This window comes from Erinaceus europaeus, chromosome X (genome assembly GCF_950295315.1).
Source record: "Erinaceus europaeus chromosome X, mEriEur2.1, whole genome shotgun sequence".
Taxonomy (NCBI): Eukaryota; Metazoa; Chordata; class Mammalia; order Eulipotyphla; family Erinaceidae; genus Erinaceus; species Erinaceus europaeus.
Window position 1 is genome coordinate 85,135,253 of NC_080185.1, and position 15,847 is coordinate 85,151,099.

The 15,847-nt window shown below is 38.6% G+C and overlaps 1 protein-coding gene across 4 annotated transcripts in view; it reads left to right on the plus strand.

Moving 5' to 3' along the window:
• The window catches only part of FAM120C (family with sequence similarity 120 member C), a 423,297-nt gene that overhangs the window by 24,759 nt on the left and 382,691 nt on the right, over positions 1 to 15,847 (plus strand). For 3 of the 4 annotated variants that reach the window (XM_060183515.1, XM_060183514.1, XM_060183516.1), the window contains exons 2-4: positions 6,767 to 7,013; positions 12,065 to 12,147; positions 15,621 to 15,749. In XM_060183515.1, coding sequence (XP_060039498.1) covers positions 6,767 to 7,013; positions 12,065 to 12,147; positions 15,621 to 15,749 — 459 coding nt within the window. The remainder of the gene's footprint in view (positions 1 to 6,766; positions 7,014 to 12,064; positions 12,148 to 15,620; positions 15,750 to 15,847) is intronic. The other variant, XR_009547634.1, reaches the window with a different exon arrangement.

The window sequence follows — 15,847 nt, forward strand, 5'->3', positions numbered from 1 at the left end:
GGTGAGGACCTTGTGGACTATGTTGAATAATAGTGTAGATAGTGGACATCCTTGTCTGATTCCTTATTTTTGGGTGAAAATTTTCACCTTTTCCCCATTGAGTATGATGTCAGATGTGGGGTTATCATATTTTTTTTCTTTCTTTCTTTCTTCCTTCCTTTTTTTTTTTTTTTTTTTGCCTCCAAGATTATCACTGGGGCTCAGTGCCTGTACTACAAAGCCACTGCTTCTGGTGGCCATTTTTTCCCCATTTTGTTATTGTTGTTATTGCTGTTAGATAAGATAGAGAGAAATCGAGAAAAGAGGGGAAGACAAAGAAGGTGGAGAGAAAGACCTGTAGACCTGCTTCACTGCTTGTGAAGGCCCCCCCCTGCAGGTGGGGAGCCAGGGGCTCGAACTGGGATCCTTGCTCCAGTCCTTGTACTTTACACCATGTGCACTTAACCTGGTGCATTACCGCCTGGCCCCCGTAAATGGTTTTCATTATGTTGAGGAATTGTCCTACTGTTCCCAGTTCCTGGAGGGTTTTTGTCAAATTGCCACATGCCCTTTCAGCATCAATTAATATGACCATATGATTTTTACCTTTTTTTATATGATTAATTGCATTGATTTGCAGATGTTGAACTATTTGTGCTTCCCAGGGATGAATCCCACTCTGTCTTGGTGAATTATTCTCTTGGTAGGTTGTTGGATTCTATTTTCTAAGATCTTATTCAGGATCTTTGCATCAATGTTGATCAGGAATATAGGTCTATGGTTTTCTGGTATATCAAAGAGATGTATGTCTATGTTTTGAACATTGTTCGGGTATGGAAATTTTCTGCTATAATTTCTTTTTAAATTTTTTAAAATATTTATTTATTCCCCTTTGTCGCCCTTGTTGTCTTATTGTTGTTGTTATTGATGTTGCCATTGTTAGATAGGACAGAGAGAAATGGAGAGAGGAGGGAAAGACAGAGAGGGGGAGAGAAAGACACCTGCAGACCTGCTTCACTGCTTTTGAAGGTGGGGAGCCGGGAGCTCGAACCCAGATCCTTAGGCCAGGTCCTTGTGCTTAAGCCGCTGTGCTACCACCTGACTCCCTATAATTTCTTTGAATATGTTCTGTAGTACTTTATCCCTCTCTTCTTCAGGGATATCAATAATTCTGTTGTTTATCTTTCTGATGGAGTCTACTATTTCACAGAGAAGTGCTTAATTTTTCCTAAACCTTTCTTCAACAGCTTTAAATTCACCAAATATGTTGGTTATGTCTTCTAGTGTTGATACTCTCTCCTTAGCCTGATTTATTCTACTTCCTAGACCTCATTTCAGCCTGAACTGCACTCAAAGTTCCTTTCAAACCCTGAAGCTCTGTTTGGAGTTTTTGTTTGTTTGTTTATGCAGTACTTTGTAATTCACTGGTAAAATAGGGGAAGGAAATTGACACAATCTTCAACAAAGAATATGAAAAAGTGCTCAAATACAGATCTTCAGATAAATGGAAATAAAGATAACACTAAGATACCACTTCATACCTATGAAAATTATACATTAGAAAGGACAGAAACAGCTAGTGTGGGCATGGTAGATAGCAAAATGGCTATGCAGTGAGTCTCTCATGACTGAGGCTCCAAAGTCCCAGGTTCAGTCCCCTGCACCTCCATAAGCCAGAGCTGAGCAGTGCTTTAGTGAAGAGAAAAAAAAAAAAGAAAGAACAGGGAGTCGGGTGGTAGTGCAGTGGGTTAAGCGCAAAATGCAAGGACTGGCATAAGGATTCCGGTTGGAGCCCCCAGCTCCCCATCTGCAGGGGAGTCTCTTCACAAGCGGTGAAGAAGGTCTGCAGGTGTCTATCTTTCTCTCCCCCTCTCTTCTCCTCCTGTCTCCATTTCTCTCTGTCCTATCCAACAACAAGGATAGCAATAATAACTACAACAATAAAACAAGGGCAACAAAAGGGAATAAATACATCATAAAATAAAATACATATTAAAAAAGAAAGAACAAAGAAGGAAGGGAGTGCTGGAGAGGATTCTTTGGTAAAATGATCCCTGAGTTATTGATTTCATAATGAGTTTTCTAAACTCTATGCCTGTCATTTTTTTTCCAGATCTATGTATGTCTGGTCGTTTGGAATTTCTGTCATTGCTGTGTATTTCTCAGTTTCTGCATGAGATGTGGCTTTTGTTATTGTGCCAGCAGATGCTTTGGCAATTATTAGGTTGATGTTATAGATATATGTCTTTTATATGAAGGTTGAATGGCTTAATTTAAGCATGATACCTACATGCTAGAGAAATATTACTTATTTGGCATCCAAAGGGCATTCAGTGTGCCATCCAAGACTGAAATAAAATACTTGATTTGTTTAAATGACATTAAATTCTCCTAGACACTTTGGACAAAAAGTATATTGTTAAATAAAAAAGACCTTCACAATTGTATCTTATCATATGAACTTGAAAAAAGAAGCAAACAAACTGTTACTAAGACTTATGACACTATACTTGTTATCTTTGGGATAGAGGATGAGGATATAGAACTCTGCTGGTGGGTATGCTGTGAAAGTATACACTGTAATTTTAAAATCTTGTAGCCCACTGTTATTAATCACAAATCAAAAATAGGAAAGAAAAACAGACAAATCTTGTTCATTTGCAGAAAAAATGATGTCTTTGAGAAATTCATTCAGTAGGAGGTTGGCTTACTTTTGCTAAAATACTAGCTATCTATAAAATGCAGGATCCCCCAACTCTTCATCTGCACTATTCCAGCCTTTAGGTTCATGATTGGTCAACAGTTTGTTAGGCTTAGTATGTGAACTCTATTTTCAGCCACCAGGTTCCAGATGCTAACATTATGTCAACCAGACTTCCTGGACAGACTACCCCACCAATGTGTCCTGGAGCTCTGATTCCCCAGAACCCCACTCCACTAGGGAAAGAGAGAGGCAGGCTGGGAGTATGGATTGACCTGTCAGGGAAATAATTACAGAAGCCAGACCTTCCTCCTTCTGCATCCCACAATGACCTTGGGTCCATACTACCAGAGAGTTAAAGAATAGGAAAGCTATCAGGGGAGGTGATGGGATACGGAGTTCTGTTGGTGGGAATTGTGTGGAGTTGTACCCCTCTTATCCTATGATTTTGTCAATGTTTCCTTTTTATAAATAAAAAAAAGAAATAGAAGTTAGATGCCTGAGTTACAGTCTTTGCATTGTAAACTTATCTCTTGAATTCCAGGAAAAGGTTCCCTCACATGTTTTATGCAAATGAACTAATACCATTCAGTTTGTCTTTCTTCATGGTATTGAAAAAAATGAGATGTAATTTAAATACTAGAATTTTTCATGTGTTTTTGGAGTGGTTACCCTAAATATTAAGGGGGAAAGAGATTGCAAAACAGCTATCTGTGGAAACTCTTATATTTCTAAGTAGCTGTTTTCCATTATGAAATAGGATAAAAATAATCATTCACAGTAAAAATATTCCTGAGTAAATACTGTACATTATAATAAAAAGACCCAATAATGCCTCTTATATAAGAAAGATATCAGACTTGTTCCAAGTCATAAGAAAAGGGATCGCATCGTGCTGGGTTGTGATGCACCTGTTACACTTGTTACAAAAGTGTACTTGTTACAAAAGAAAAGGGATCATTAATGCACAGTTGTCAAAATTTTTGTTTTATATTACATTTCTAATTTATAATGTAAACTCAAATACTTGTACAGTTATGCTATTTTTAATTTTTAAAATGTATTATGTTTTGGGAGTTGGGCAGTAGCAGCGGGTTAAGCGCACGTGGCACCAAGCGCAAGAACCTGCATAAGGATCCCGGTTCGAGCCCCTGGCTCCCCACCTGCAGGGGAGTCGCTTCATAAGTGGTGAAGCAGGCCTACAGGTGTCTATCTTTCTCTCCCCCTCTCTGTCTTTCCTACTCTCTCCATTTCTCTCTGTCCTATCCAACAACGACTACAACAATAATAACTACAACAATAAAACAACAAGGGCAACAAAAGGGAATAAATAAATATTTTTAAAGGAATAAAAATGTGTTATGTTTTAACTAGATAGAACAGAGAGAAACAGAGAGGGAAGGTTATTTAGATTGGGAGAGAGACAGGCAGACACAGACACCTGCAACACTGCTTTACCATTTGTGAAGCATTCCCCTGCACACAGGCACCAAGGGCTTGAACCTAGGTCCTTGTGTATAGTAATGTGTGCACTCCACTGGGTGGAGCACTCTCCAATTCCCTCACATTTATATTACTAACGCCCATAATACAGCTTAGTAAACAAAACCATATTTTTCGTTGTTGTCTGTTTCCCTCTCCCTCCTGTCCTCTTACTCCTTTTCTCCATTCTTTTCCTCCCTTCCATTACTGGAGCTTCACTGTTCTTGATCAGATTTTTCAGATAGAGAAAGACAACGACTGGGCAGGGGTAGATAGCATAATGGTTATGTAAAGAGACTCATGCCGGAGGCTTTAAAGTCCCAGGTTCAATCCCCCACACTACCATAAGTCAGAACCCAGCAGTGATCTGGTTAAAAAAAAAAGAAGAGAGAGAGAGAGAGGAAAAGACATCACAACACTGAAGTTTTCCCCAGTGGTAGTGGGGGCTGGGCTTGACCATGGGCAAAGCAGACACCCTTACGTGTGAGTTATATTACCAGCTCTGTCAGTTGATTTTATTATTTTTAAAATTATGTCTTACTAGGAAAATAATGATTTACAAAACAGTTGTTATATGGGTGCAGTTTCTCATACTTATGTAATGTGTGTCTGCATACAAATCTCACCAACAGCTTGGGTCCTCCAGCACCACTGTGCCTGGGGTACCCAGTGTCTTCTGTCACTCCCCTCCCCCTGGTTTCTCATACCTTTGGCCTTGCTGCAACAAACCATATCTAATCCAAGTTTCAACATGTGAAGTTTAAATATTTATTCATTTTTATTTATTTATTCCCTTTTGTTGCCCTTGTTTTATTGTTGTAGTTATTATTGTTGTTATTGATGTTGTTGTTGTTGGATAGGACAGAGAGAAATGGAGGGGGGGGAAAAGAGAGAGGGGGGAGAGAAAGATAGACACCTGCAGACCTGCCTCACCACTTGTGAAGCGACTCTCCTGCAGGTGGGGAGCCAGAGTCTTGAGCCTGGATCCTTAGGCCAGTCCTTGTGCTTTGCGCCACCTGTGCTTAACCCACTGCGCTACCACCTGACTCCTTATTTATTTTTTACCAAAGCACTGCTTAGCTCTGGCTTGTGGTGGTGCGGGGACTGAACCTGGGACTGTGCTATCTACCCCTGCCCAATTCAGTATTTCATATTTGGAGAAGCTGCTGGAAGTTCTTTAGGAATATAAACTTTTTTAAAAATTTTATTAGTGACTTAATAGTTATTTTAAAGATTGTAAGATAATAGAAGTATAGTTCCACATCATCCCCACCACCAAAATTCTGTGCCCACTGCTCCCCTCCCCAAGGATAAGCACTATATTTCTCTCAAGATCTTAGAGACAGGTTAGCTAAATTTTCCTTTTCAAGTTCATGTGTTGAAATTCTCTATATGGGAGGCTGGGTGGTAGTGAACTTGTCTGAGTGCACATATGCATAAGGTTCTGAGTTCAAGACCCCAGTTCCCACCTGTAGGGAGAAAGCTTCACAAGTGGTTGGTTAAGTGATACTGTGGGTGTCTCTCTTTCACTCCCTATCTCCTTTTTCCTTCTCAATGTATCTCTGTCTCTATCCAATAAAAATAAATTATAAAAAATATTTTAAATTCATTATATGGAATATAAACATTTGTATCACACTTAGGAAACTGTTTCAACAGATCCAAGGTGAGGCACAGGTTTTCATAGTTTGAAAAACCTCTCCAAGTGATTATGATATATATATATTCCTTGTACAATAAATGCTCTCAAAGTAGATAAAAATCACTAGTCCTTAGAGTTGAAATCATTTGAATTCCAACCAAATAAAGGTAATATGTTATAGTAAAAAGAACAGAGACTTTGATATTAGTCTAACTCAGGTTCCATTTTCCCATCTGTGTGGCCCTGAGCCTGGTACATGATTTTTTTCTGAGCCTCAGGGTTTTTTTATTATTGTTTTGATTTTTACATATTTTGGTTTTTTTCTCTTTTTTTTAATGCCTATATAGTCATCTTGTGATGATAAGAATGTACTACAGTTAGCTATGCCAGGTACAAGATATATATATATATATATATATATATATATATATATATGCCAGGTGCAAGATATATATATAGAGAGAGAGAGAGACAGAGACAGACAGAGAGAGACAGAGGCAAAGAGAAACAGCATGGATGCTGTATCTGATTTTATGTATAAATTTTTCATCCATATCTACCTGGCCAAGGTTGTTCTGATAAGAAAATAGTTTATACAGTGAATAGTTTATATATGCAAAGTGTGGAACAATGAATAATAGCTTTATTTATCAAACAAGTTTCTTTTGTTATTAATTAAAGTAACATTCTAAGTGATTCATTCTATGTTAACATATTCTAATTTATACATTTTTTGAGGCCAATTTTCATGAAAGAAGTCAAGAAAACTGGGCATGTGATTGGACATATGGATAATGAAGTTCTAGGCTAGGAGAAGCTTTTTACTTTCTTTTCCAATGAGTATTCTGTTATGCCACATATGATCTTACAGCTCAGCAAATATAAAATATAGCTTTCTGACTTCCAACCAACGATAGGTAAACTTCTGCCATATGATGTATTTTTCTCTTCTTTCCTCCTAGGTCTTTCAGAGTCTTGAAGACCACCATCTTGAAGTAGTGACTTTTTTCAGGGAAAATGGCTTCCATGGCCTTCTTGCCCATGACTCCGAGTATGCTTTCTACAATATTTCCTCCTACTACAGTTCCCATGCTCTCAAGCTCAGTTGGAATGGGAAGAACCTCACTACTAACCAGTTCCTAATGCAGGAGGTAGCCAAGCAGCTGGGCCTGAAGCGGATGAATTTTCCCATATTTGCTGCACTGCTGGGTAGGTAGTTCAAAGAACAGAATGATTAGTTTCTTCCAGTTTTAAGAAGTTCTTATTTGGGATAGCTCACCTAGAAGAGGGGGCATGTCTTGTAGTACATGAGACTCTGAGAGGGCTGGGGAGATAACATAATGATTATGCAAAAAGTCTTTCATTCCTGAGGCACTAAAGGTCCCAAGATCAATCTTCAGCACCACCATAAGCCAGAGTTGAGCAGTACTCTGGTAAAAAAAAAAAAGAGAGAGAGAGAGAGAGACAGCATTCTGAGTTCCTATCTTATAGTAAACGAGGCCCTAGGTTTGAGCCCTGGCATTATATTAGAGTACCATGGGGGAGCTGTATGGTTGGTAGAATGATGCTTTGGTATTTCAGTTTTGTCTGTATCCTTCTGTCTAATAAGAAGTGAAAAAAAAAGTGGCCTGGGAGGTGATGCAGTGGCTAAGGCATTAGACTCTCAAGCATGAGGTCCCAAATTCGATCCCCGGCAACACATGTACCAGAGTCATGGCTGGTTCTTTCTCTCCTCCTATCTTTCTCATGAATAAATAAATAAATTCTTTTAAAAAAGGAAATGAAAAAAGTAGACTGCAGTGGCTTCTTGATGGTATTTTGCTTGCCCTGGGTTCATTCTGTGGTACTACATTAGAAGAAAATGTGGTCCGGGAGGTGGCGCAGTGGATAAAGCATCAGACTGTCAGGCACGAAGTCCTAAGTTCGATCCCTGGCAGCACATGTACCAGAGTGATGTCTGGCTCTTTCTCTCTCCTCCTATGTTTCTCATTAATAAATAAATAAAATATTTTTAAAAAAGAAAATGCAGATCTATGAGTTTTAACCTGTCATTACAGTATTTAATTAAAATTTACAATGGTTTTGTTTTTTTAAATAACCTTGGTTTACAAGACTATGCATGCTTTAAATCATTAATTTCTCACCTCTTCAGATTGTGTTATCACATCTCACTCCCATTAAAGCACCAATATCTCTCCACTGGATTTCCTCTACTCTTGGCAGCCTACTCCACTATCATAATCCTTGTTATCCTCCGTCTAAGACCAAACACTTGTCTTCTCTTGACTTGACTTGTTCCCTTATTTTATTTCTTAATTTACTCCATATGAGAAAAAACGTTCAGTATTTTTGTTTTATGTAAGATTCTTTTAGTATTTCTTGTAGGACTGGTTTAGTGTTGACTATTGTTTATCTGAAAAATTCCTCATCATGCCTTCAACCTGATTGCTAATCTAGCAGGATAGAGCATTCTTGGAGAGATCTTTTCCATTCAAACACTGAATATATCCTTCCAGTTCTTTCTAACCTTAGAATTTCTGTTTAAAAAAGTCAAATGATAGAGGTTTGAGCTCCACATATAGCACATGGAAATACTACACCACTGGGAGAAGCTTTGGTGCTGTGAGTTTTCTCCCTCTTTCTATCCTCCTATCTATCTGAAAAAGATGACCTACAGCAGTGAAGACCTGATGATGACAAAAAAAGTAAAACCAGTGGTCCACCCTTATAGGTGACTGCTTTTCTTTAGCTGTTAGGAATATTCTGTCTTTGCCATTTTAAACCTCCTGAAATTGAGATTATATTTCCTTCACTGTAGGGTTAGTATTTCTTCAAACAAGATTTTTGTTCCTTTTTGTTGCCCTTGTTATTATTATTGTTGTTGTTGGATAGGACAGAGAAATGGAGAGAAGAGGGGAAGACAGAGAGGAGGAGAGAAAGATAGACACCTGCAGACCTGCTTCACTGCCTGTGAATCGACTCCCCTGCAGGTGGGGAGCCAGGGGCTTGAACTGGGAATCCTCACGCCAGTCCTTGCACTTTGCTCCACATGTGCTTAACCAGCTGTGCTACCTCCAGACTCCCTGTCCCTTTCTCTTTTATCCTTATAGCATTCCTATGTTATAAATATTGTTCCTTTTAATATTGTTCCATGACTCTCCTATGTATTAGTTATTTATATTACTTCTTTTATACTGACTTTTTAAGTTGGCTTCATCTAACTTATCCTCCAGCTCATCACTTGAGAGTATGTCTTCTGCCTTTCTGTGATAGCAAGGCTGTGCACTTTAACTGCCTACTGCTGGCAGCAGTCCTGAATACTAGCCTTACTCTTTTTTGTTTTGTTTTGTTTTGTTTTTATACCAGAGCACTGATCACCTCTGGCTTATGGTGGTGCAGGGGATTGAACCTGAGACCTCAGAACCTCAGGCATGAGAGTCTCTTTGCATAATCATTATCTCCCCTGCCCACCTTCTGCCTTTCTGCCAGTGTTCCCCTCAATTCTATTTTTTCAGCTCAGTCATTATATTCTTTGTGACTCTGATTTCTGATATGACTTCTTTCATACTTTTTCTGACTTTGTTGAATTTTTTTTTCCAGTGAACTTTTAGTGAACAGCCTTAGGACCATAGGCTTTTGTTTGTGTGTTTTGGTTTTTATTTTAAGAAAATTTACATAGTTCTGTTGAGATTTTTTTTTTCAAGCTCTAGTCTTTATCCGTTATTGAATGTGATGTCCTCTGGCTTCCAATTGAGTTAGATGATGCTGTGGAGACAAGATCAAAGGATCTGTGTTTGAGCAAGTCCAGGCAGGGACTTGCCAGGCTGAGGCTATAGCACTGAGGTAGTAACCAGAAGTTTCAAGTGTCAGGGCTACAGCAAGATGAATGGGTACAGAATCTGAGAGCACTCTCCCTGCTCCAACCCATGGTATTTTACTATAGAGACTGAATGCCAAGACTATGTCCACAAGAATGCCTTCAGCAAGCTGCCTTGGTCTAGGGAATATTCTGCTGCAACTCTCACAAGGTTTATAGCTTTTACTCCCATTGTTGAAAAGTTGTATTCACAGAATTGTACTAGTATTGGGGTGCTGAGATTTCACTTCAGCCACCACCCTACATATCTAATTACAGTTATATATTTTTGTGGATCTATTCCCAATAGTGCCTTACTATTATGCAGAGTTGCTCTTTGCCTAGTGTTTCTCTTTATTTATTCGTTGTCTGTGTCTAAACTTTTGTTCTTGCTGTTCCTGAGACCCTGAGATATCCAGGTTCATACTCATGTGAGGTTTTACATGTGGGGTTTGCTGTTGTGGAGGAAACCTTTTAGTCATTCTTCTGGGTCCTGTCTCCTACTTTCTTTATGTGGTGCTATGGAATGAACCCACAAAAGCCTGTGTGTATAATACCACTGAATTGTTCTTTGGCCCAACTTTTATTCTATATTTTTAAAGTGATTTCACTGCTGTGGGTCAGCTTTTTTCAGATCAAGTGTGGGGATAGAGGATGGGGAGATAACACAAAACCAGAGCTTCCTCTGAGAGCTTCCCCTGGGCAATGGAACTCTCATGTGTTATACCAGGGTTTAAACCTGGGTAACATGTAGGGCAAAGTATGTACCCTACCAGGTGAACTCTCTCTCCAGCCAAATTTGTTTGTTACATTCCATAACTTACTTATGGAAAATATTACATAAGACTAAATGTCTTCATAGTCGTGGGCAATATTGGTTGCCCATTAAGAGTGCCCATTAAGCATTTTCCCCTATTGTCTAAATTTAGATCAAGAACATAAATTGATTTGTATTGATAGTTTTTCTTTTGTTTCTGCTGTTCTAACATTTTATTATGCACCTATCCAAACATATAACACAAGCAAAAATATTTTGCAGTGAAAACTCTATACCTACAACCTATAGTTTTTCATTTACTTTAATATTCCCATTATACTTGCTTTATCATATACCAAATTATATATTTACTTATCTGTCTATCTTTTTTTTAATTGCCACTGGGGTTATCACTGGGGCTGGGTGTTAGCACTATGAATCCAGTGCTCTAGAGGGGCATTTTTCCATTTTGTTCTTGTTTATTTTTATTTGACAGGACAGAGAGAAATTGAGAGATAGAAAGAGATAGAGAAAGATAGACACCTGCAGACCTGCTTCACCACTCATGAAGCATCCTTCCTGCAGGTGGGGAGTAGGGGCTCAAACCCAGATACTTGCACAAGGTGATATGTATATTTAACCAAGTTCGCCAGAGCCTGGCCCCTCAATCTATCTTTTAAAGATATGTTTCAAAATAAATTTCAGAGAATTGATTGTTTTGAGTTGCTTTTCCAAGTACTACCAGCAAGGAAGTTAATATCCTATCTCAATTGTGACTTCTGCTTTTTAGTGCTAAGTTAGTACAGTTTGGATACTCTAGTGGAGTTAGAACAAATTTTGGAATTATATCTTGGGTAAATAACAGAAGTCACACCTTCCTTTCAGTTTCTTCATCTGAGAAATAGGAATAATAATACAATATCTAGTTGTTGATAAGGTATTACTAGATGGGACATGTAAAAGCCCTGCAAATAATAGACAGTCAATAATTGGTGGCTAGCATTATAAAGGATAGTATGACTAGGTGATAACAATAGCATGGGCTTTGGAGTTAGACAATTGTAGCTTCTTATACTGATGTGGGCACTTATTAATTATGCCATTTTGACAAGTTTCATTTTATCCCTATAATAAAAATAGGGATAATACTTTGGTGCAGTTATTATAAAAACGAGACATGTAATATATTTGATTAATAGTGGGTAATCACCACATAGCCTTGTAGTTCTTACATTAAGAATAGAGGTTTCAGGAGTCGGGCAGTAGCAGCGGGTTAAGTGCACATGGCGCAAAGTGCAAGGACTGGCGTAAGGATCCCAGTTCGAGCCCCCGGCTCCCCACCTGTATGGGAGTCGCTTCACAAGCAGTGAAGCAGGTCTGCAGGTGTCTGTCTTTATCTCCCCCTCTCTGTCTTCCCCTCTTCTCTCCATTTCTCTCTGCCCTATCCAACAATGATGACATAAATAACAAAACAATAATAATTACAACAATAAAACAACAAGGGCAACAAAAGGGAATAATTTTAAAAAAGAATAGCGATCTCTGTGAATTATTTGATCTTTTTTTTCTTCTTCTTAAAAACCTTTTCAAGAAAACGCCAAGAAAAATTAAGATTTACTATCAGTAAATGATAAATGTACTTTATAGGTAACCATATTCTCCCAGATGAGGACCTGGCTGCTTTTCATTGGAGCCTCTTGGGACCAGAACATCCCCTTGCATCACTTAAGGTAATGTATACCATTTTCAATATGCCTAAAGGACACCATATTTTATTGGAATTTTCATGAACCAATTTTATTTTAATTTTAAAATATTTCAAGTACATGTAAAATTACATATAAAATGGTGAATACCCTAGTATCTTCAGGATTCATACAAATCTACGAAGAAAAATACTAATACCCCAATAAATAATGAATTAACAAGGAAAGGACAAATTCAGACAATTCACAAAAGAGAAAATAAACACTAGTCAACAGTATGACTGGATGTTAAACCTCACTAGTGACCAAACTTGATGATTAAATGACTGCTGTTATTTTTTAAAATTTTAGTAATTTTTATTATTATTGGATAGAGACAGAGAAATTGGAGGGGGGGAGACAGAGTGACAACTGCATCACTGCTTCACCACTCATGAAGGTTTCCCCCTGTAGATGGGGACCAGGCACTTGAACCTGGATCCTTTCATAAAGTGTGCACTTAACCAGCTGCCCCACCAACTGCCCCAGTGTTTTTAACAGTTGTTGAAAACTTGTCTTCCTACGCCAATTTAGACTATGGTGAAACAAATACACTCAAATCCTTCTAGTGATAATATAAATTGGTAATTATATTCTATTTCCTTAGTTCTTTAATTCTGCTATACAACGTCTCTGCACTTTTTCTTTCTCCTCATGCCTCCAATATTTTTTGTATACTCATCTGTACTTGCCCCTGTCTCCTGCCCAGATCTATTTTCAGTACAAATATTAGAGTGATTTCCTTAAAAAATTGACTAGGGGAACCAGGAGGTAGTGCAGTGGGTTAAGTGCACATGGCACAAAGCACAATGACAGGGATAAAGGATACCAGTTAAGAGCCCCCTGGCACCCCACCTGCAGGGAAGTCTCTTCACAAGCGGTGAAACAAGTTTGCAGGTGCCTTTCTCTCCCCCTCTCTGTCTTCCTCATCTCTCTTGATTTCTCTCTGTCCTATCCAACAACAACAGCAATAACAATAACAAGGGCAACAGAAATGGGAAAAAAGGCCTCCAGGAGCAGTAGATTAATGGATTCATGGTGTAGGCATCGAGCCTTAGCAATAACCCTGAAGGCAGGGAAAAAAAATTGACTCAGATCATATAACCTCTCTGTTCAAAACCCTCAAGTTGCTTTTCATATAATTCATTGAATCTTCACCATGACCTACAAAAGTCTGCATAGCAAATTGTTACTTAATAGTTCTTGAAAACTACAGTTTTGACCAAAACAACATTTAGCAAAACCAGTGTTACCAGAAGCATAAACAAGATTTGTGTTCATGTGGCACACATCTTATCACAAGAACATCACTAAACTTCCAAATAAAGACACAAAACACTTCTAATAATAAACAGTAATTTGTATTCATTCCTTTCCCAACCTGCTTACTCAAGTTTGAGGTCTAAATTAGCCAGAACCTATTTTGGTAACAGAGGGTACAAAGTGGGAACTAAACCTGATGGAAATTAAACCCGAAAAGAACATCTTTGGTCACTCAGACTGGGGTAGCTTATATACTGCAGTAAATTTAACTTTCTTTTTTTTATATATATTTATTCCTTTTTTTGTTGCCCTTGTTGCTTTATTGTTGTAGTTATTATTGTTGTTATTGCTGTCGTCGTTGTTGGATAGGACAGAGAGAAATGGAGAGAGGAGGGGAAAACAGAGAGTGGGAGAGACAGACACCTGCAGACCTGCTTCACCGCCTGTGAAGCGACTCCCCTGCAGGTGGGGAGCCGGGGGCTCGAACCAGGATCCTTAAGCCGGTCCTTGCGCCACGTGCGCTTAACATGCTGCGCTACCACCCGACTCCCTAAATTTAACTTTCATATGGGATATAGGAGGATACTGGAGTACCTTGAGAAAATCTGCACATTGCTCCAAGCCACCAGAGGGAGTGATAACACAGTATCAGAACTGTTATGCTGAGACTCAAATCTGAGTTCCATGCATGGCAACACAAACACCCTACCCAGTGAACTATCTTTCTGGCCTAAGAATGAACTTTAATTTAATCTTATTTTATTTATTTATGAGAAAGAGATGGGAAAGACCTGGAGCATCATTCTGACACATGTGTTGCCAGAGATCAAATTCAAGACCTCATATTTGAGGGTCAGACATTTTATCTACTGCACCACCTCCCAGAATGAAAGAGCATAACTAAACAGGATCTGCTATAATGTCAGGGTCCCTGCTATAGCTCTGGTACCATATTTTCTTCTCTTTTACTTATAGTACCTTTTTGCTTACCATACCCTGTTCTTGGAACTTCTTTTTTTCCTTCCAACTTGGCTCTTTCTCACTCCTGTAGGATAGCTCACATGCTACTTTCTCAGTGGGACCTTTCTGATCACCTTATTTGAAATTATATGCACACACATCCTTGTATTCCTTCATCCCCACTTTTTTGTTCACTGCTTTATCCCTGGTGGCTAGCACAGTATATGCTACACAGTAGGTAGTAAATACTTTTTAAATAATGGAACACCAAGGCCAAGATGACAGAGGTCCATTAAATACCACCTCCAAGCATCAATAAAATTACAATAAATGGAAAAGCATGCATAAAAACATCCACAGTGGGCTGGATGGGATACTACTCAGCTATTAAGAATGATGAATTCATCTTCTTCACCTCAACTTGGATAGAGCGTGAAGGAATCATGTTAAGTGAGATAGGCCAGAAAGAAAAAGATGAATGTGGAATGATCTCATTTATGGACAGAGTTGAGAAATAAGAACAGAAATGGGAAACACAAAGTAAAATTTGACTGGGTTTAGTGTATTGCACCAAAGTAAAGGATTCTGCAGGGGTTGGGGGGACGTTGTGCGAGGTGCTTATAGGTCCTGTTGCATGATGGGGAAGGAGGACCTAGGCTGGGGGTGAAAGAATTTGGCCAAAAAAAACCTGAGAAAACTTGATGCATGTACCAGCAACTGTACTTAATATAAGCCATTAATCTCAATAAAAATGAATTAAAAAAAGACAAATAAAAAGTGTTGGAGAGGTTGTAGGGAGAAAGGAACATTTCTACATTGCTGGTAGGAATTTAAATTGGTTCAGCCTCTGTAGAAAATTGTCTGGATATTCATTAGAATGCTAAAAATGGACCTACCTTATGACCCAGAAATCCCTCTCCTGGGGATTAACCCAGGGACAAGAAAAAAAATCTGTCCAAAAAGACCTATGCACACCAATGTTCATAGCTGCACAGTTTGTAATAGCCCAAACTTGAAAGCAACCCAGATGCCCACTTATTCTTAAATAAGTGGCTAAGAAATTTGTACATACACACAGTGGGATACTATGCAAGCATTCAAATTATGAGGTCAACTCATTTGCCATATATTGGTCAGAACTTGAAGGCATCATGCTGAGATAAGCCAGAAAGAGAAAGACTAATAGTGAATGTGCTTACTCATATGTAGAACTTACCTCTTCTTATCTCTTCTAGGTCCGGGCTCATCAACTGGTACTTCCTCCTTGTGATGTGGTGATCAAGGCTGTTTCTGAGTATGTTAGTTCAATCAAAGACCCCTCAAACCTAGATGTGGTTGGAAAGGATGTTTTCAAACAGTCTCAGGTGAGCTAGCTGTTTCCTTTCTAAAACTAGCCAGTTTTCTTAACAGTACCACCAGCAGATCTCATGATCTTTTCTGTACTACTATCTTCTTTACTGAA